General features: G+C 37.2%; 1 protein-coding gene across 2 annotated transcripts in view; it reads right to left on the reverse strand.

Annotated features, from left to right (window-relative positions):
- Positions 1–203: 203 nt before the first annotated feature.
- The window catches only part of LOC5572482 (ubiquitin-like modifier-activating enzyme ATG7), a 66,101-nt gene continuing 43,526 nt past the window's right edge, over positions 204–22,778 (reverse strand). For both annotated transcript variants that reach the window (XM_021850427.1, XM_001660380.2), the window contains 5 exons: positions 16,216–16,380; positions 16,051–16,166; positions 545–713; positions 367–483; positions 204–306 (listed from right to left, as the gene is read on the reverse strand). In XM_021850427.1, coding sequence (XP_021706119.1) covers positions 274–306; positions 367–483; positions 545–713; positions 16,051–16,166; positions 16,216–16,380 — 600 coding nt within the window. In that variant the 3' untranslated portion in view covers positions 204–273. The remainder of the gene's footprint in view (positions 307–366; positions 484–544; positions 714–16,050; positions 16,167–16,215; positions 16,381–22,778) is intronic.

Raw genomic sequence — 22,778 nt, forward strand, 5'->3', positions numbered from 1 at the left:
TACAAGCTTTGAAACGTGCATGCAGGTTGACTAAAATCGTTGAATAATGATTTTCAACAGACATTTTCTCAAAAACTAGACATCCTATGATATTTTTAAGCAATTAAATTAAGTAAATAGTGGTTTGATGCTTGAGACAAAAAATTGTTGCGTTTGGGCTTTCACTTACCAACTCGTATTAATTGAGTCATATAAAAAAAAAGTTGAATTTTTAAACTGTTTATTAGCACAACTTTTAAACACGAGCGTATGGACATTTAGAAATAAAACATTTTACTCAGTATCACTACCGCTGAAGTCGATCATCTGTAAATAGCATAATAATTATAGTCAAAAGTTGATTGAAAGTGTTTGCATTTGGTTTACCTCATCAACATCGCATGTTAAATTTGATATACCGGAAATATCCTCCAAATTTTTTGCCGAATTCAATGCATCTATAACAAACTTTCTTTTGTCTCTGTCGAATTGATCCAATATTTGCTAAAAAAAAGAGAAAAAAAAATCAATCGTATAAAAATCTATCACATTAATAGTAATTTACCTTTGAACATGCGATGCACTGTGAGAACCGTTCAGTAGCTGTGACTAGGTAATTAAAAGCATTGATGTTTCCTCTGATCGAATGTGGTATTATTCCAAGAATGCCCTCAGGAATGTCTTCCACATTATCAGCTGCATTCGATGTTTTGTAATAAGCTGGTGCGCCATCTCTAAAAATGACAGTTTTCATAAAAGTAATATATAATATAAATTTTGCTCTTTTTCCTCGAACGTCATTTTTTTTAACACTAGGTTTGCCCGAAAAGTGTTCAGATCCTTCCATAAATTCTTGTTAGGCATGTTATTCAATTATAACCAAAGAGCAATGCAATTCAAAAAAACGTGTGGTTTAATTCGAATATAAAGAAAGGTATGACCGTTCTAATGAAATACATCTAAATAGAGTTCTTCGGTAAGATCGAAGAATTTATTAAAATGGGTATCATTTTTCTGAGATTTTTTGAACCAGATTTCCTCACGAAGACATGTATTGATGCTTATCCTAGATCTGGAAGGAGATTTGAGAATTCAGTGGAACATAAGAGATTTTATTGAATTTTGTGCTTATTCTGCGCGGCGTGTGAGTCGAGACGTGTCGCTCTCACCTCGAGTGACGTGAGACGACTAATGTTAATCAAATGGGAGCGATGTGACAATTGTCACCTCATTCGACTCGTCTCACCTCACACGCCGCACATAATAAGCACATTTATCTTAGCTTATTTATATACGTTTGATGTTCGGGTAGTTACGTTTCTTCTAAGATAGATAAAAAAATGAATGTCCTCAATTAAAATCTTAGTACTGTAAAACGGGGTAACTTTGAAAGATTTTTCGAAGAAAACTTGAATATTTAGCCATACTGTATCAAAGATTTATAATTTATATTGTTAAAACAAGTACTGTTATCCTAACTATCGATTGCTGTTGTTGATATATTGCCAACAGATTTATTCTGAATGGATATATAATTTTTCATATAATCGAAAGTCGGTTTTTTTTGTTTTGGGGTAACTTTGATAATGGAGTATAAATCGAACAAAATTGAATCAATTATGGAACATTTTTAGGGCGTTGCATACCTTTAGACGTTTAACGCTATATGGAAATTTCTGACTTAGATTACAAAAATAGTCCCAGTTTGTAAAAATGGTTTTCGCTAAAAAATTTGAGATCGAATTCATGTTCTACTACTACATAACGACGAACTCATTATGACTCCATCAATTAGTGGTCGTAGAACGTGGTTGAACAGATATTTGCATATAAATCCTCAAATGTACTTGATTCCAAAGAAAATAGTTTTGACATGAAGTGTCATACTAATACTCTTTACTTTTGCATTCGTTTTGCTTAATTAATTAACAGAAACTTTGTTATTTCGTTAAGTATGTCGTGCATCTCGCACTATCAAAATTACATATTTCAATACATATTTTTAACTCCTAAACAACCAAAAAGGTTTACTGTTGTCAAGAATGTTCCATGGCACTTCCATAGATGTGATTCTTTGTGTAGAAAAACCCAGGGAAACTGTAAAGCTTCTTAAATCCTTATTTAGACCTTCCTATTCGTGAAGCTTTTTTTTTAACTAAAATTCAAGGTGTAATATTTTTTGACATGGAGCTCAGGAGTAGGGGCAATGGGGGCAATATGAACATACGGGGCAATATGAGCCACCCCGGTTTTGACCTCAAAAACAGTGTTTTAATGTCTAGTGTCATTATGATCTGCTAAAGGATGCCTCAAATAGCCACCACAATAAAAACCGTAAGAATATTCGTTTGAACACTTAAGATATTTATAAAAATGCACAAATTCGTCCTTCGTCATGAAAAGCTTATAATTTTGGCAGTTTTTAATTAAGTCTATAAGACAATTATATTTATAATTCTGGTAAATTTTACCAATCCATTGAAACTTCTGATCATAATGAACAGTTCGTGAGCGAAATTAGATTTGTTCGTAAACAAAATTATTGGAAAACAATATATTATTTTCAAGATGAAGGGCGGGGCAAAATGAGCCACCTAGATTGAAGCAAAACAAACGATGTTTTGAACATAAAAATGCATTGCCTAAATATACCAGATTATTTTTTTTACTGCATAGTCATCTTTATGCACCATTACAAGTGGAACACTTTGCTAGAAAATATGTTGAATCAAGTATCGCAATTTAGTACTAGTATAACATGGTCTGTTTACTATGTATTATGTATCTTTAAAAATAAGCCGCTAGAATCAATAATTTCAAGCAAAGCCAATACAATTTCCTTTCCAATAATGTACTCTTCACCACTAACTCTTCTCTATACTGTTTTAAATAAAAATCATTCGATTGAATGAGGTGGCTCATACTGCCCCGTAGGGTGGCTCATAATGCCCCATATGGTTGGTGACCACGTAGAAAAAACATGGTGTTCCAAAAACTTCCTGAAATAATTTGCAAGTTAATGTTAACATTAATTATCGACGTAACATGGAAGATAACATTTTATAGTACAAGTCACTTGCATTTAAACCATAATTTTTGCTGTTTTTCTATGCATTCCATGACGTTTTCCTTAGGCGGCCCATATTGCCCTGATCACCCCTATTTGTCTAAGTACCATTGATTCACAGCTTGATTTTGTTAAAATAAAATGATCAAAATAAATAGTTTCGCTTAAAATGTATGCTCCCTTGCACCTATAGTAGACTTATTGTTGCTATAGTAGCACTACTAAGAGAAATTTTTTTTTATTCAACATAATAATTGAAGAATTAAGACATTTTGTATACCAAACGAAAGCATTTAATCCATTCTATATTTAAAAAATATAAAAGGTTTGTAAACATACAATTTTGATTTGTGTATTGCCTAAGCCGTGTAGCTAGTGCTACTATATGAACAGGATCATGGTTGGGCGATCTTCGTGAATTTTTTGTTTAAATCTCAGAATAATCTCACGGAGAAATAGGTGGAATATTTCTAGGAAGATTTTCCGGAGTTTTTTCTCGGAATAGTCGCTAAAAACTGAATGCTACAACAATTTTTTAAAGAAATTTCTTCTATTCTTTTTACAAAAATTTCTTTCAATGGTCGGATAATTTTGCAATTATTCCAGCAATTTATCCGGAGTTCCAAAGATATCCTCAAGGTTTCAGAAGTTCCTTTAAAAATCATTATATAAGTTCATCAGTTATTCCTTAAGAAAATATCCGAAAGCCAAAACTAAAGGGAATTTAGTAGGTATGTCGTGGTTCACACTACACTATGCAAGCGTACCAAAACACAGTTAGCGAAGCCAGTGAAATTCACGCCTATCGCTGCTATGCAAAATGCCTTGAAAATAGCAAAACACTCGTTGCTAAAGGCAAACCAAAACTACTGTAGAAAAATGTTCTATTTCCCGCATTTACAGCCTTCAATGACACTACTGATTTAGAAAATTCATGTAGGGGAATTAGGGGCATAATGGACACGTTAAGCAAATGTTCGTTTTAAGATCATAAAATGGCAATATTTTCAATTTACTCCCGGCTAGTTTTCAAGTTTGATGTTAGTACAACGTGCTACATTCATTCATGATGACAAAAATCATATCATATGTCAGAAAACCGAGATAGCAAATTGAGAAGAAAACAAGGCTGGTAAAAAGGTATTGGGGCGAAATAAACACTTGCATGAAATTTAGTGATTCTAATATATTTAATGACTGTCAATCGTTCCGATATGTAAAAGGGCTCTCCCTCAATCAAAATAGCTAAAAAGAACCTTTCTGGGTTCGTTACTTTGCTCAATAAATAGATTCTTCCACGGCTTTGCTTATATGCCAAATTGAAACTGAAAAAAAACTCTTAAGTCAAATTTTGAAGGACAATTGAAGCAAAAAAAAACTTTTATACTGTCAAACATTTCAAATGCAATACAGATTTCATGCAGTGTATATAGTTTTGATGAAGTATGCATATTCTCAGATATTGAGGGGGTGTCCATTTCGCCCCGTATGTTCATTATGCCCCTAATCCTCCTACCCAACATAGGTTACTTGATGAAATTCGCGATTTTAAACTACCGCCGTGCGAGGTGACATTATGCCTAGGGGGTAACTTTGACCGCTCTTTTCGATGCATTTCATGGCTAGTACAAACGTCAAAAAAACTAATCTGTGACCATCTAGTAGCTATTCATAACGTATTTTCGAAGCTTGCTACATTGTTTTCATTATTTCGGTGTTGAAATGCTGTAAAAATATTGGCCGACGATACTGTAGTGAGAGAAGCCGCGTGATTTTCGCAAAATTCAAGCCTACTACTATTACCATTCCCAACCCTGGTCAGAGAGCGGTCGAAACAGAGAAACGTTAGAATTATTATACTAAAACATATTAAAGGTACCTTTGGAAATGTCCTTACTGACTTGTCGTAATAACATTTGACTTTATAACGAACTTTGCCTTTAAACTGAACATTTATACATGGAAAGAATCCTTGAAGCAGGATCTAGACAGATATAGAAACATAAGTAAAGAAGAATGGAAAACCCTTGCTAATGACAAACATAAATTGAAACAAAAAGCGGAAGAAATCTACAAACAGGAAGGAAGTGAAAATTCAGATGGTGAAGATAATTAAAGCTAGAAAGAATAAAAGAGATGAATATTACAGTACAGAATACGCAATGGGATAACTAATGTCAAAAAAAAAAAAACAAATCTAAATACCTAACACTTATAAAATGATTTAGCCGGAAAAGGAATGACATATTGAGAAGATAATGTATGTGAACTATGAAATGATTCATATATTTAACAGTTTTTTCACTCACTATCCCATTGGTCAAATAATAATTTGAATTATTACTTTATTACTTATTACTTATTACTTATATATATATATATATATATATATATATATATATATATATATATATATATATATATATATATATATATATATATATATATATATATATATATATATATATATATATATATATATATATATATATATATATATATAAGTTACGGAAGTAACGGAGCAGCACGAGGTCACACCTGGCAACCACAACGAAGAGGAACGCATTCTCCAACAACAGGTAGCGAAACTGCAACACCAGCAGTCTGAACTGCAGCGCATAATTCAACAATTGGAAGAACAACAGTCGACGACGGCGTAACACGACATTACATTTTTAGCGAACGAATAGCTATCTTTTAGGTAGTGAGATTAGTGAAGTAACGGCGATTAGCGCACAAAATTTCTCCGGTTAACAATAATTTTTAATTAGCGAACCAAAATCCTCGTATCAAACGATCGGGATTTTGAGAATTAAGAGAATTCCTTTCGGAAACCGTTTCCAAATTTTTAATTCGTGAAGTTCATGCAAACAAGAAGAATGACGGAAGAGCTATCGAGACAAATCGAACAGCTCACCGCTCAGCTTACAGAGCAGATCGCCTCACTCTCACAAGAACGCGAAGACAGCGAAGAGGCTGCACCAAACCGTTCGATTGAGCAACTAGCTGCCCAACTCGAACAGCAGAGGTTGCAAATAGCCTCGCTGACGCAAAGCAGATTAGACGAACTGGAAGTAGGACCCTCTAGGATGGTAACAACACCAAACAGAGTGGCTTCCTTTAACCCGTCTCGTGTTCCGGACTCAATCAAGCTGATTGTTCCTATAAAGGAGATAAGAAATCTCTATCAGCGTGGATAACTTCTGTAGAAAAGAAGCTTGAGCACGCAAAGAGTCTCTGCTCCTCTACTGTGGAAATTGACGCTGTCATGCCACTATGGGTGAGCGTAATCAGAGACAAAATTACAGACGAAGCTAGTCAAGCTCTCGTCTCCAGGCATACCGAGTGTGAATGGGATGCCATCAAAAAGGTATTGATCGAATATTTTGGAGACAAACGAGATCTATATGATCTTGTCTCGCAAATAACTTACCTCCAACAAAATAGAAAAAGCATAACCGAATTCTACAATGAATGTCAAGAGCTATTAGCTGACATCATTGATAAATTGGCATTAGATAATACCACTAAACATTGTGTGCATAGCCTGTCCGAGGGTTATGAATCAATGATTAAGAACTCCTTCATAGATGGTCTAAACGAGCCATTTTCTGTGCTCACTAGAGTAACAAACCCGGGCACCCTATTAGAAGCTTATCATGCAGCTTTAGGGATATACAATACTGAACAAAGGAAAAAGGATAAATTTTCAAGGCAATTTCTCAAGGTGCAGACGCACCAAATTTCAAATAAGCCACCACTCCAAGGAGCGGCTCCAAATAAATTACAAAGCCCGAATCAGAGATTTGACCACAATCTTGGTAGGCCTCCCTACCAAAATTTTGGATACAACCAATACAGAGGTTACCAATACCGTGGAAATTTTGTTAATCAGCAAAATAACCGCAACAATAATTTTGTTCCTCAACCAAATAACAGATATAACAATCTTGTCCCTCAGCAGAACAATCGCTTCAACCCACCACAAAATAGACCTCCAATCAAAGCAGAGGCTACGTCTCAACAATTGAGGCAAAATCCCCAACAAAACCAAAATTTCTATCACGCAAACTCTCTTTATCATCATGAAACCTTTCATCCCCAGAATTTTCAACATACTAATTTCCCACACCACGAACCTCCTTACTACCAAAATGAACCACCAAACGGTGAACATTGCGAGAATCAATCCCCTGAATACGAGTCTCAATATGACCAACAAAACCAGGAAGAATATCCAAACAATATTCAGCCTGAAAACACTGAATCCGCTATGGAAAGTGAAAATTTAAATTTTCATTTTCTCCTGGACATTCCTCAAGAGGAATGACAAACAATTTTCTACCCTACATTATAATTAAGTCACCGAAATTTGGAGTGATTAAATTTCTCATTGACACAGGTGCCAATAAAAATTACATCTCACCAAAATTGGTCGCATTGAATAATGTAATGACTGGTGCAAAACACAAAATTACTAATATAAGCGGTACGTTTTTTGTTAATAAATTCACATATTCTAACCCATTCATGGACTACGACAACACCCTTCCACCGCAACGGTTTTTCCTGTTCGATTTCCATAATTATTTCCATGGGCTGATAGGATACGAGTCCTTGAGGTCATTAGGAGCTGTCATAGACACAGCAAAAGATGTTCTGAAAATCAACTCCATTTCAATACCTCTATATAAAAAATATCCCGAAACGGTTAACCTAAATGCCAATGAGACCAAGGCTATCTTCATGCCAACATCTGCTTCGGATGGCGATTTTCTTATGGGAGAAGAGATCGAATTGGTCCCAAATGTACATATCCTATCTGGAATCTACACCAGTAAGAACCATCAAACCGAAATTTTAATACACAATTTTAGTAAAGATACCAAAGAGATCAACCTTGGCGATACTCTTAATGTTGAAATAAATAACTTCGAAATTACTTCCCCTCAGAAAAACAACACTGATAAAGAAAACCCTTTAAGAAAACAACTGCGAATGGACCATTTAAATTCCGAAGAAAGATCAAAACTAACAAAAATGCTAAGTAAATATCAAGACGTATTTCATCAAGAAAAACAACCACTGACCTTCACAAATGCCATTCATCATGAAATTAATACAAAAGATGATCTTCCTGTATACACAAAGTCTTACAGATACCCCTTCTGCCACAAAGAGGAGGTACAAAGACAAATTATTAAAATGCTTGAACAGGGCATCATTCGACACTCGAATAGCCCCTGGTCGTCCCCAGTATGGGTAGTGCCGAAGAAGCTAGATGCTTCTGGCCAAAGAAAATGGCGATTGGTTATCGACTATAGAAAGTTGAACCAAAAAACTTTGGATGATCGATACCCGATCCCAAATATTACTGACATTCTAGATAAACTAGGAAAATGTCAGTATTTCTCTACAATTGATCTAGCTTCCGGTTTCCATCAAATCGAGCTAGCTCAGAAGGACATTCGAAAAACGGCTTTTAGCGTCGACGGAGGACACTATGAGTTCGTACGAATGCCTTTCGGCTTGAAAAATGCACCCGCAACGTTCCAAAGAGTCATGGACAACATACTCAGGAAGCATTTGGGTGTACGTTGTCTGGTATACATGGACGACATTATTATTTTTTCAACAAGTTTGCAAGAACATTTGCAAAACTTGAAGATGATATTGGATACTCTTAGAGAGTACAATATGAAAATTCAAATTGACAAGTGCGAATTCTTACAAAAAGAAGTCGCCTTTCTGGGTCATATCGTAACTCCCGAAGGAGTTAAGCCAAACCCAGAAAAAATTAAAGTTATTCAAGAATGGCCACTGCCGAATAACGAAAAGGAACTGAAAGGGTTCCTGGGCATGATTGGCTATTATAGAAAATTTATAAGAGATTTCGCAAAAATCGCGAAACCTCTAACACAACAACTTCGGAAAGGAGAAACTATTCAACATACTCCCGCTTTTGTCTCTGCTTTTAAACGTTGCAGAAATTTATTAACTAGTAGCCATGTGCTACAATATCCAGATTTTACGAAACCATTTGTGTTAACAACAGATGCTTCGAACTATGCCTTAGGCGCGGTTCTGTCCCAAGGACCCATCGGGAAGGACAAACCAATAGCCTTTGCATCACGTACCTTAACCCGAGCTGAAGAGAACTACTCGGCTATCGAGAAAGAACTTTTGGCCATAGATTGGGTGTGCAAATATTTTAGGCCTTATTTGTTCGGTCGTAAATTCACTCTTTACACCGATCATAAGCCTCTTACCTATGCCTTAGATTTGAAAACCTCAAATGATAGGCTCATCAAAATGAAACTACGTCTTGAACAATTCAACTACGACATTAAATATCGCCCCGGCAAACAAAATGTTGTTGCCGACAGCCTATCCCGGATTAAACCCACAATAAATGTAAACGAACAAGAAACGTTACCATCTTCATCCAGTGATGACAGCGAACCTGACGAGAATAATGACAATGATGACAATGAAAGCAATGATGACAGCGATAGTGGAACTGTTCACTCTAGTTCATCAGACGCAAGCAACCTGATTAAAATGACGGAAAAACCTATTAACGTTTTTAAAAACCAGATTCTCATTACAGAAGGGCCAAAGAACGACGAATCATATGAAGAGATCTTCCCCTCTATATTTCGGCGGACCATCACCAGAACAACGTTCGGTATGGTGAATGCCGTGGACATCTTCCGAGATTACATGCATCCGACCCGAACCAATTGTATCCTATGCCCGGAAAGATGGCTAAAATGGGTACAATTAGCGTATCGGAACCACTTTTCCCGAAACAAAACCTTCAAGATCGTACTAACACAGTCTATTTTGCAGGATATTCCTTCCGACGAAGAACAGGACCAAATCATTGAAGAGACGCACAACCGTGCCCACCGAGGAATCGAGGACAATTGCAGAGTCATCTCTAAGAAGTTCTTCTTCCCGAAGATGCGGAACAAGGTAACAAGTTTTGTTAATCTTTGTACCACATGTCTCGAAAACAAATACGAGAGAAATCCTTATAAAATCAAATTTGCATACACCCCTATCCCCAAGAAGCCTCTCGACATTCTCCATGTGGATATTTTCATATCCAATCCCAACATTTTTCTTTCCGCAGTGGATAAACTATCGCGATATGCGATGCTTATCCCTGTCAAATCAAGGTCCATTCCGGACATAAAAAGGGGACTCACTAAACTTTTCACCACCTTTGGAACACCAAAGATGATTGTGTGCGACAATGAAGTTGCACTTAAAGCCATAGAAATACGTGGTCTCCTTCAGAGACTAGACGTGGAAACCTATAACACACCCTCAGATCATAGCGAAGTGAATGGGATCGTTGAACGATTTCATTCTACTTTAAGCGAGATCTTCAGGTGCATTAGAAACAAGTTTCCAGATCTCTCTAACAAAGAGATTTATAAAATCGCAACTAATTTGTACAACACAACCATCCATTCGGTAACTAAATTGAAACCCTTAGAAGTATTCTTTGGAGTTAAAGACGGCGAAGAAAGGCCACTTAACCTCCAGAGGATACTCGAGAATAGAAACGAGATCTTTGACGAGGTCGTCCAAGAACTCGAGGCCAGACAGAAAAAGCAAATTGATGCACGAAACAAGTTCAGAGAAGAAGATCCTAACTTCGAAGAACATGACAAAATTTACGTAAAAACTACCGGTATCCCTAACAAAAAGAAAGCAAAATTCAGAAAACAAATAGTCAAAAACAATAGGAGGAAAACAATTATCGATCAAAGAAACATTAGGCTCCATAAATCAAATTTGAAAAGGAAAAGAAAACTCTAAATCCATGCTAACTTTAAATTTTGATAACCGAAAAGGGACTTTCGGATCTAAAGGGGGGATACTGTTTCCGATTCATTTTAGTTATAATAACAAATTCTAACAAACTAACACACTAACCCTTAAATTACAGATGCCCTGCCTTCTCGTTTTGCTTTGTATAACACTCGAATTATTATCATGCGAACCACTTTTAAAAATTATAAAAACAACGAACGATCCCATAGCTCAGATAAAAATTACAGATTGCAAAATTCAAACGGGATCCATAAAAATTATACACCCGATCAATTTAGCATTGAGGAGGCTATAGAGCAAATCACTAACACTTTTTATAATAAACTAACACCTAAAAATGAATTACACGAAGTGATAAAGTTTAGGGTCAAACGACTGTACTCGACTCTATATGGACTGAAGCCACAGCAAACTCATCGGCACCGACGATGGGACTCCATAGGCACGGCGTGGAAATGGATTGCTGGATCACCCGACGCCCAGGACATGTACATCATAAACTCCACTATGAATGAGATCATCGACCAGAACAACTACCAATACAGGATAAACGAGAGCATTAATAAACGGATTGCACAGCTAACAGGAACAATCAACCAGATGGCCAATGTGATCAACAATAACAAGGCGAATCTGGAGGTTTTGGACGCCATCACAATCATGCTGAACGTAGACGTCATCAACGAACTTTTGGATAACATTCAAGAAGCAGTCACCCTTTCCAAAATTTCCGTCACCAACAACAAAATGTTATCAACCTGCGAAGTGAACGTCATCAAATCCACCCTCCATGAACAAGGTATAGAAGTCAACTTTCCGGACGAAGCACTACAATTCGTCACCCCCAAAATTGCAGTGAAGCAAGGAGACCTGCTCTACATACTACATGTCCCCCACCTGGAAAACTCAACATCAACCGTCATCAGAATTTTTCCACTCATTGTGGACAACCAGATCATCAAATCATACCCGAGCCACATCATACGGCACGGTCATAGGCTTTTCACAACAGCTAATCCCAGAGATTTTGTACAAAGATCATCCAACATCGAAGAATTCGAAGACGAATGTATTCAGAACATTATACTGGGAAAACGGTCTAAATGCAATTCTATCTTCAAGGACGAAACAACGCAACAGCTTGCTAACGAGAACACAGTCATTATCTCGAATGCAAAAAATCACACACTAAGTACAAATTGTGGACCAGAGGATAGAAACATAACCGGGAATTTCATCGTTATATTTCGAAACTGTACAGTTCACTTCAACAACCAGTCTTTCACCAGCACAGAAATGACCGTTGATACGGAGGTAATACATGGAGCATTTCACAACAGCTTTATCGAATGGAATTTACACAAACAACATGATATCGCAACAATCAGCAAAACAGCAGTTAGTAACCGACAACAACTAAATCACGTTTACCTGAGGCAAGACAGTTTACATTTCAAACTGTGGACAACATTCGGTGGATTTTCATTCTCCACCATACTTGGATTTGTCATCGTTGGCGTACTCATCAAAATCATCTACAAAAACAGAACCAACGGAACGGGACGTTCCTCTCTTAGGGGCGGACTAGTTACGGAAGTAACGGAGCAGCACGAGGTCACACCTGGCAACCACAACGAAGAGGAACGCATTCTCCAACAACAGGTAGCGAAACTGCAACACCAGCAGTCTGAACTGCAGCGCATAATTCAACAATTGGAAGAACAACAGTCGACGACGGCGTAACACGACACCATCCGGTGGAATTCAACGTGGTCCGAGTCCGTGGTACAGAGTCCGAGTCAAAGTTGAAAAGTGTAGAGTCAGCGTTAGGAACCAAGTAGCTAGGGCGAATACGAACAATAAATCAGTCTAGTTCAGTGTCTCAAACCGTGTAGATCGTTTTTAGTTTTTTAAAAAGACATATTTGAAAGGCCAACTGGTAATTTATATATATATATATATATATATATATATATATATATATATATATATATATATATATATATATATATATATATATATATATATATATATATATATATATATATATATTAATCTATTTACTTTCTTATTTATTTACTTATTTATAATATATTTATTTATTTATTAAATTATTTACAAGAACATCATTTACACAAAATTCACGAAAAGCAATTCAATCAACACATGTCCACATGGCACACTGTCACGCTTATTAGTTACGCTACTCCATACTCTTCAAATTGAAACAGATCGTAATAGTCGTTTACCTATAATAGTGTATCCAGTGTATATATCATTTTTATGCGTAACGAATCGATCTGAAATACTCACAAGATATTAGAGCATTTGAACATTCAACAACTTATGAAAATGTTATTTTCAAATCAATTTTAAGAAATTATCTCATAATTAAACATTGTTTGTTACGCATTATTATAATTAAATACTGGTTGAATTGAAATTCGTTTTTTAGATGGTGATGTAAGATAGACAGAATGAGAGGGTAAAGGGAAAAATTAGTGAGTGGATAAATAAATAAATATATATTAATAGGAGGATGTTATAGACAAACAACATGGAGGAAAAAAAAGGAAGGAATAATGTTACTAGAATGATATAGTTGGTCAATAAGATATCGACAAGTTAGGATTTACCGGTAAGAATCGTTTTTTTAGATACTCGTAAAGATCAATTTATAATCAATGAGAAAACAAAAATAAGGATCAGACATGAAATACAATATGCAGGGGCCCAGATAGTCGTAGCGGTAAACGCGCAGCTATTCAGCAAGACCAAGCTGAGGGTCGTGGGTTCGAATCCCATCGGTCGAGGATCTTTTCGGGTTCGAAATTTTCTCGACTTCCCAGGGCAAGTATCTTCGTACATGCCACACGATATACACATGCAAAAATGGTCATTGGCATAGAAAGCTCTCAGTTAATAACTGTGGAAGTGCTCATAAGAACACTATGCTGAGAAGCAGTCTTTGTCCCAGTGGGGACGTAACGCCAGAAAGAAGAAGAAGATATGAAATACAATTAGCTAGTTTTAAGTGTATTTCACAGGTTGAATACATGGTGATGCTGGCTCAAATTTTGACGCAAGGTACTGGTGGTCGGATTATTAAGGTAAGATATTGATTATTGATAAATTATATTGAATTGTTTAACATAAGGTACCGCGGGGCAAGTGGGAACGAAAAAAACGATAGTTCAAACAAATTTTTCAGTAAAATTTTCAAATGTCAATATTTTTCAAATCCAACAACACAATCACGTTTTGGCAACATTTTTGCTGGTATGTGCATGAAACTAATCGAATAATTTTGAAATTGTGAAAACCTTGGAAGAATGTTTTAGAATGAGCCAATGGACACAGTTACCTCGCTAAGCGGGGCAAGTGGGACACATCCAGTTCCATGCGTCAATCAACATCAGTAAGTCAACCATTACAATAATAGGATTGATAAGTCATAGATTTTTAATTTTGAGTACATATTTGATGTACATAAGGGATCAACCATAAAATACGTTACGTTTTAGGAAGAAACCCTTTATTTAATAGTATGTCACCTCACATTTAATATTAACTGAAAATTCCTCAATAAAAGCGTAAAGAGGAATTAATCATGCTCAAAATATATCATTTATAAGTTGTTAATTAAAATGTAGCACATAAACAATCAATAATTGATGAAATTATAAATATGTTTTGTTATTATTTATATGCATGGCAGAAAAGCACCAAATGGGATGGAATTGTTTTCCATCACTACTTAATTAGGTAGAAATAACAAATAAAGTTCAAATAACATAGAAAAGTAATCGTTCTCATGATGCATTTCAAATTTCAGCTGTGTGTTTGTTCAGTTTTGAAGTCTTATTTCAAAAATAAAACATTAATTAAAAAATAAAGAATAATAACACTTTTCTTCTCCCTTTTATGCAATTACGTAATTTGAGGTTGATCTTTTTTGATAAAAATCATTTGTTTGAATGTTTTAGTGCTACACTCTAGCAAAATGTATGAAACGTGTACGAAAAGTTTTGATTCTGGTTTTTGTTTTGATAGGTCCCACTTACCCCAGGTACAAATATATTTTGGGGTAAGATAGACCATCGAATATTTCATATGAAATAAAAACAAAATACTGGTTTATCGTTAGCAGCTTGTAATAATACTAAAATACTGATGGAAATTCGATTTAAAACACATTTATTTTTTGCGAGTCAATGCAAGACGTGAAACGTGTCACAATTTGTCATTCAAGTTCAAAATGGCGCTGAACTGACAACTGTTACATGAACCACATGGTAATAAAAATAACAATATGTTTAGTACTAAATACATTCCTTGTAATTGTATCTTCAACTTTCTAGAAGAATACCCCCATGGAAAACTTTTCCTAGTTGAGCTCTGACGAAACGCCCCACTTACCCCGGATTCTCACTTGCCCCGCGGTACCTTACTTAACATAGTGGGGGTAGAGAGGGAGGTATCAGACTAATTACAGACTGGATGAGGGATTCGTGGAAACCAGGTCCAAGTCAAGGAGGTGATCGCTGCTATGGCCAAAATTCTTGGATTTTGAACATAATTGATTATGTCTTCCAACAGTCTGCAATTATTCGACGCACCCTATAGGCAATACCTTGTTACAAACCACCAGACGGAAATCTTAATATGTATTGCGAGTTGCTGAATCGTATAATATGATCAGTCGGTTGGAAGGAGATTCTATACCTCTGAAGTGGATTGCGCATAGGTCTATGTAATTATGGGTCCACACTCCATTTTGGCCCTTCATACAACCGATTAGAGAGTATTTTATAGTCCAGCTCCTTGATCTTGCTATTAAGAGGAACCGTACGACATGGCAAGTCCTGCACTGGTGGTGGCTTTATATCACATCACACAACTTTGCCTTTAAACTGAACAAATTCCTGTATTTCTTGGAAAAAAAATCTTTAAGAATTTGGGAAGAATCTCTGATGTAATTCATGGTGTCCTGTCCAAAAATCTTAACGCAATTCATAGGTAAAATCCGCAAAAGAATTACTGGATACTGAACAAATCTTTGGAGCAAACTTTATTGGGAAGAAAGCTGCACATAAGTGTTCAAGGAAATGTACCACCATCTGTAAAAAAAGTTACATTATCTATCTGAATCTTACCTGGCTTCATTCTGCAGTAATGATACGGTTAGCTCAACAGCAAGGGCAGATGCAATGCAGGCTACCGCAGGGCGAGTGACAGTGCATTGTTGATCCAGGGTACGATCTTTCAATGACTGAAAAAAATCATTTAGCATTCAAGGAAAATATATACAATAAACTTACATTTCCTGGTGCAACGACATCATTACAAAAGTAGCAACCTAAACGAGAGCCCGGTACTTCATTGTATCCTTTCACTTCTACGCTTTGTGGGACGCAGGTACTTGATTGATTTCCATGTCGCATGACCAGGAACGAATCAAACCCGAGAGCAGCATTGATCGTTATCTGAAATATGATGGGTATGTTAGAAGGAATGTAGAATAATATTCGCGCGAATAAAAAGGTGCTTAGTCGAAGCGCTGGGGAATCGCGGACGAGTGAGAGTGAAAGAAACATTAATCGTTATCACAAAAATCCTTCCTTTCTAGATTCTAGATGAACTAAGCACTAGATGAAACAGTGGACTTTGAATTCAGTGCGCATCGTACTTTCGTGCTGTGCGTACACGAATTCTCTCTGCTCTTGGAAGTTTTCTTAAAAACTACCTAAAACTGTCACTACTGGTGAAATGAATAATTGTATCGAAATGAGCAATCAGTTCGATGCTCTAGACAAATTTTCCGAACACCAAATCGAAGCAGCCTCTAGCCCAGACTCTTTGATTCAAGTGAGGAAGCAAAGAGTGCCGCCTATCGTGGTCAGTTGTTCCGAATTTGGGGCACGAGATCTTGAACTCCATTAGGGGAATCAAGGTTTCGTTTCAAATCGCAAAGAAAGGCGACTGTCGCGTTTTGCCGGAAACTCTTAAAGATCGCTAACTTCTTCTCAAACATCTTGAAGAGAAGAAGCACAAATTGTTTACTTATGACGACAAAACTTGAACGTTTGTTCAAAGTTGTCTTGAAAGGTCTCTCAAGTGATTATAAGTCACCTGAAGAGATCAAAAATGGAATAAATGATTTACTTGGATTTTCCCCAGTCCAAGTAATCATTATGAAAAAGAGAACTCAATCTGGCATTGTTCGAGAAGGGCTTTCTCAAGAATATTATTTAGTTCCGTGTGACATGGGAACATTTTCAGAAACCTGGAGGAAATTACCAGAACCCCACTCAGTGCCGTCGGCGCCAAAAGTAGGATCATGGTACAAAAAATTGTCGCATGGATGCTAAATGCATGATTTGCGGAGGTTCTTCTCACGCCAAGGACGTTTGTCCAGTGAAGGAAGATACCACCAAGTTCATATGCTTTAATTGCGGGGCCAATCATAAGTCAAATTTTTGGGATTGTCCTTCACGCAAAAGAGTCGTTGAGGCTCATGCCTGGCAGATGAAAGAAAATATCCGTTACGATAACGGTCGTTTCCGGAATTTGCCTGGCAGAGTATCGAACAATACTCATTTTTCATTTAATGATCGCTTGATTAGGAATCATACCCAGCAGGAAGATCATAATCATGCTCATTCACGAACTAATTTTAAATTTTAATCTTTCAATTTCGAATGTATCTACCCACGGAAAATCCTTTGCTGATATCGTAGCAGGTAATTTGATCTCCTCTCCTATTCGTACTATGAATACCCACACTACTTGTTTCAAATCAAATGAAAAAAAACCCTACCGCCACAGGTAACATCTACTCCGCCTCTTCGTCTACCGAAAATTCTAATGGGAAATCATTACATAATGTACCCACTTCAAGTGATATGTCTGCCTCTGATTTTAATTTACTAACTGAACAATTGAATCTAATGATTGATGCAATGTTCAACGCCACCACTATGACTGCAGCAGTCCAATAGGTGTAAAATTTACAAATCAAATTGTTATTGGATTACGTTTTTCTAATGGATCCAAATAATAATTTAAATATTTCAAATTGGAATGCTCGTTCTCTGAATGGTAAAGAGGACGAGCTGTTTAATTTTCTTACAGCTAATAACGTGCATATAGCAGTTATTACTGCGGAGATTTTATGCAACGGTCAATGGTGCGCGGCACAATACCGTACCAGTGCCCGCTATGTGCAATGACCGAGAAGGGAATTTGCTGACCGATAACACGGCAGTGGCTGCCAGGTGGAAGGAGCACTTTCAGCAATTGTTGAACGGTGAGAATGGAAATGTAGCGAGGAACAGGATGAACATAGATGATGACGATCAAGCTGTGGACCCACCGACCATAGGAGAGGTTAAAAAGGCTATCAGCGAGCTGAAGAACTGTAAGGCTGCTGGGAAGGACGAGATCCCGGTCGAGCTTCTCAAGCACGGAAGCAAGCAGCTTTACCAGTCGATCCACCGAGTATTTCTGAAGATATGGGAGGACAAAGAATTGCCCACCGACTGGTTGGATGGCCTCATCCGCCCTATCTACAAGAAAGAGCACATACTTGAGTGTGCAAATTACAGAGGAATTACCCTGCTGAATTCGGCGTACAAAATTCTGTCGCGCATCCTGTTTAACAGACTGAGACCGCTCGAGCAGTCCTTCGTCGGCGAATACCAAGCTGGTTTTCGTGAGGGCCGTTCGACAACGGACCAGATGTTTAGCTTGCGAATGATCCTAGACAAATTCCGGGAGTATAACTTGCAGACTCACCATCTGTTTATTGATTTCAAGGCGGCGTACGACTCAGTGAAAAGAAATGAGCTTTGGCAGATAATGTCTGAAAATGATTTTCCGGCGAAATTAATTAGGCTGATACGTGCTACGCTGGATGGTTCGAAATCAAGTGTTCGGATCGCATACGAGGTGTCAACCTCGTTGGTGACGTTAGACGGATTGAAGCAGGGAGACGCACTTTCGAATTTACTGGTCAACATTGCACTCGAGGGTGCTATTAGGAGATCTGACGTGCAGAGAAATGGCACTATTATCACAAGGTCGCACATGCTCCTTGGCTTTGCGGACGATATAGACCTAATTGGAATCGATCGCAGGTCAGTGGAAGAGGCCTGCGTGCCTCTGAAGAGGGAGACAGCGAGGATAGGCCTGACCATTAATTCTACCAAAACGAAGTACATGGTTGCAGGTAGAGATAGAGTCAGGCATAGTGGTGTAGGTGCTGAGGTAGTGTTTGATGGGGATGTGTTTGAAGTTGTTGAAGAATTTGTTTACCTTGGAACACTTGTGACATGTGACAACGACGTTTCCCGCGAAGTGAAAAGACGTGTTGCGGCTGCGAATAGGGCCTTTTACGGACTACGTAACCAGCTTAGGTCCCGCAGCTTGCAAACGGAAATAAAATTCGCCCTGTATAAAACATTGATTCTTCCGACCAGCTCTCGGTGTTTTCGAGCGTAAAGTGCGGCAGACAATACTCGAAAATGGTGTGTGGCGCAGACGCATGAATCACGAGTTATATCAAGTGTACAAAGATGCGAATATTATCAAGCGTGTAAACTACGGCAGACTTCAGTGGGCTGGTCACTTAGTGCGAATGTCGGAAGGAAGAATTGCGAAAATAATATTCAACAGGGAACCAGGTACAGGTCGGCGGCTTCGGGGAAGACCACGAATACGCTGGCTGTACGCAGTGGAAGGGGACCTGGCGACCCTAAACGTTCGGGGCAACTGGAGAAGTTTCGCCCAAGACCGACGAAGATGGAGCTCTACAATACGCCCGGCAATGGCGTGATGCTACGCTGTAGCCACCAAGGTATCAAGGTAGGTACTGAAACGTATTTTAAACCTGGATCTAAACTCAAAAGAGATCCTAACTTTTATGTTTATCGTAATGATCGACTTGATAGGGCATGTGGGGGAGTTGCAATCATCATTCATAGGCGTATAAAACATCAACTGTTTTCGTCATTTGAAACTAATGTTTTTGAAACTTTAGGTGTTTCAGTTGAAACACAACTTGGTAAATATACCTTCATAGCTGCCTATTTGCCTTTTCAATGCTCTGGACAGTAAGTTAATTTGCTCCAAACTGACTTGCGAAAATTGACTCGCAATAAGTCAATTTTTTTGTCATTGGTGACTTTAATACCAAACATCGGTCATGGAATAATTCTCAAAGTAATTCCAACGGCAGAATTTTATTTGATGAGTGCTCTTCAGGATATTTCTCAATTCAATACCCTGATAGCCCTACATGTTTTTCCTCTTCTAGGAATCCATCTACGATTGATTTGGTCTCAACCGACTCTAGTCATCTTTGTAGCCAATTATTTACTCATGCTGATTTTGATTCTGATCATGTCCCTGTTACATTTCAAATATCCCATGAAGCGATTCTCAGTCCTATCAGCCCCACTTTCAATTATTTTCGAGCCGACTGGAATATATATGAAACATTTATTAATCTTAATTTTAATATTCCTTTACAAACAAAACTTGATATTGACACATAACTTTAACAAATTCCATTGTTGAAACCAGGAGCATTGCAATTCCAAAATGTGAAGTAAAATTTGAATCCGTGATTATAGACGATGATCTTAAACTCTTGATCCGCCTTAAAAACGTGAGGAGAAGGCAATTTCAACGCACTCGCGATCCTGCTATGAAAATTATATGGCAGGATTTTTTTTAAGACACGGACACCGTCTTCAGCCATTTAGCTGCACAGACTGTAGCTTAACACTAGACAACGGACAAGCATGCTCCAGTGGCACAGCCGAGAAACATTCCTGACGAAAGGTTTCAATGGGTGAAGCGGGAATCGAACCCACACCCCATGACACGATGCGCTTAAATGCCTGACGACACTAACCTCACGGCCACGAGGCCCACATTTGCAGAAAGAAATCAAGAAACGTTTTGCACAATTAAGAAACAAAAATTTTGAAAATAAGATTTCTCAATTGGACCCTGGCTCTAAGCCCTTTTGGAAATTATCTAAAATTTTGAAAAAAAAACCTCAGAAGCCAATACCGGCATTGAAAGAGGAAAACAAATTATTACTAACTAATTGCGAAAAAGCTCAAAAACTTGCTATGCAGTTTAAAAGTGCGCACAATTTTAATTTAGGACTTACGAGTCCAATTGAAAATGAAGTTCGGCCTTCTGTGCATTCGGCCTTTTGTAGTAGGCTAGAATGTATTTGGCCTTTTGTGATTCGGCCTTCTGTGATAATCCCATCTAGGGCTCATGCTAGATAAGAATTTAACTTTCAAAAATCACATTGAGGGCATTCAAGCCAAATGTAATAAATATGTAAAATGTCTCTATCCCCTTATTAATGAAAAATCAAAACTTTGTCTTAAGAACAAGCTTTTGATATTCAAACAAATTTTCAGGCCAGCCATGTTGTATGCTGTACCAATATGGACTAGCTGTTGTAATACCAGGAAGAAAGCTCTGCAGATAATTCAAAATACAATTTTGAAAATGATTCTGAAGCTTCCTCCCTGGTATAGTACCAATTAGAAATCCTTTATAAGAGAGATTCGCGGAAGCTGACAGTTCTGTCAAAGTGTGAGCCAATCGAGCAGCGAGAGCTGTCAAAGTGTGAGCCAAACGAACATGCGTTATGTTTGTTTTGAACTTTTCTTGAGGAGTAATGTAATCCGCTTGCTATTATTTCAAGTAATTTTGCATGAAGCAAAAAAATTAAATGTTTTACTTTTTTGAATTTTTGTCTATGCGATTTTTAGTTTTTTATTTTTTCGGCTGTTTATTAGTTTTGATATCTCGCATAACATATGATCTCGTCCTAAAAGCCATTGGTAACCATGTGTGTAGCTCGTTGTTTCTCAGCATTTGAATGAATTTACAAGTTATTTAACAACGCTATGGTGAAGAAAGGATCATTCCCTACCTGCCAGAGGTAATAGTTTAGATGCCTATTTATTAATGTGCTCAGAAATAACGAGCTACACACATGGTTACCAATGGCTTTTAGGGCGTTATCCCAAATTATGCGAGATATGTAGCTCAAAGATCTATAACGAACCAAAATACACTTTGTAGCAATGAGGAAGTCATGTCCGTGTTACAATATTATTCTCGACGCCGAGCAAAATCAGCACTGCTGCTCTGTTGCCAAATCATTCCAATTTACTTCCGCTTATCTCTCTATAAAGGATCACTAGTACCAATGAGTTACATAGAAGAATATCCAATGTTGAAACATTGCATTGGAACAAATGTCAAATAAAATAATAAATAACCTGTAAATAATCTGAACTGCTACGGCAAATGAAATGTAATATGTTGTTGACAAAATGTTAATAAAATCTTAAATTTGTTTTACCAAATTAGGATGATAGGATGATAGTCTAATAACACAGAACACCTAGATATAAGAAATGAATGTAATGTTAAGAATGATACTAATAAAGAAATTAAAAAAAAGTGGATTTTGAATGACATCTGCAAGAAAATAGAAAAGCAGAAGAATTCTGAAGCCGCTACCATTTTTTTTTAGGTCGTCAAATGTTGAGTCTCAAGCAAATGATATGATATCTCACGTGAGCTCACGATGAACTAAGCCATCTGGAACGCTAATTAAATACTTCGCAAATGTTGTCCATGTGTCAATTATGCTATCAACTTCTCGGCATTATACGCCAAGAGTTTGACCCATTATTTAACCCTTCTACCGGCAGCTTCATTTTTTACCGTTACAAAAATGTTCAAACCGCGATAACTTTTTTGGTTCTTGATATTTTTACACCATTTTTTCACAAACTCTCAAAAAACTCTTCTAGTTTTCGAATACGTGTCAATATTGATC

The sequence above is a fragment of the Aedes aegypti genome, chromosome 3, assembly GCF_002204515.2.
Source record: "Aedes aegypti strain LVP_AGWG chromosome 3, AaegL5.0 Primary Assembly, whole genome shotgun sequence".
NCBI lineage: Eukaryota > Metazoa > Arthropoda > Insecta > Diptera > Culicidae > Aedes > Aedes aegypti.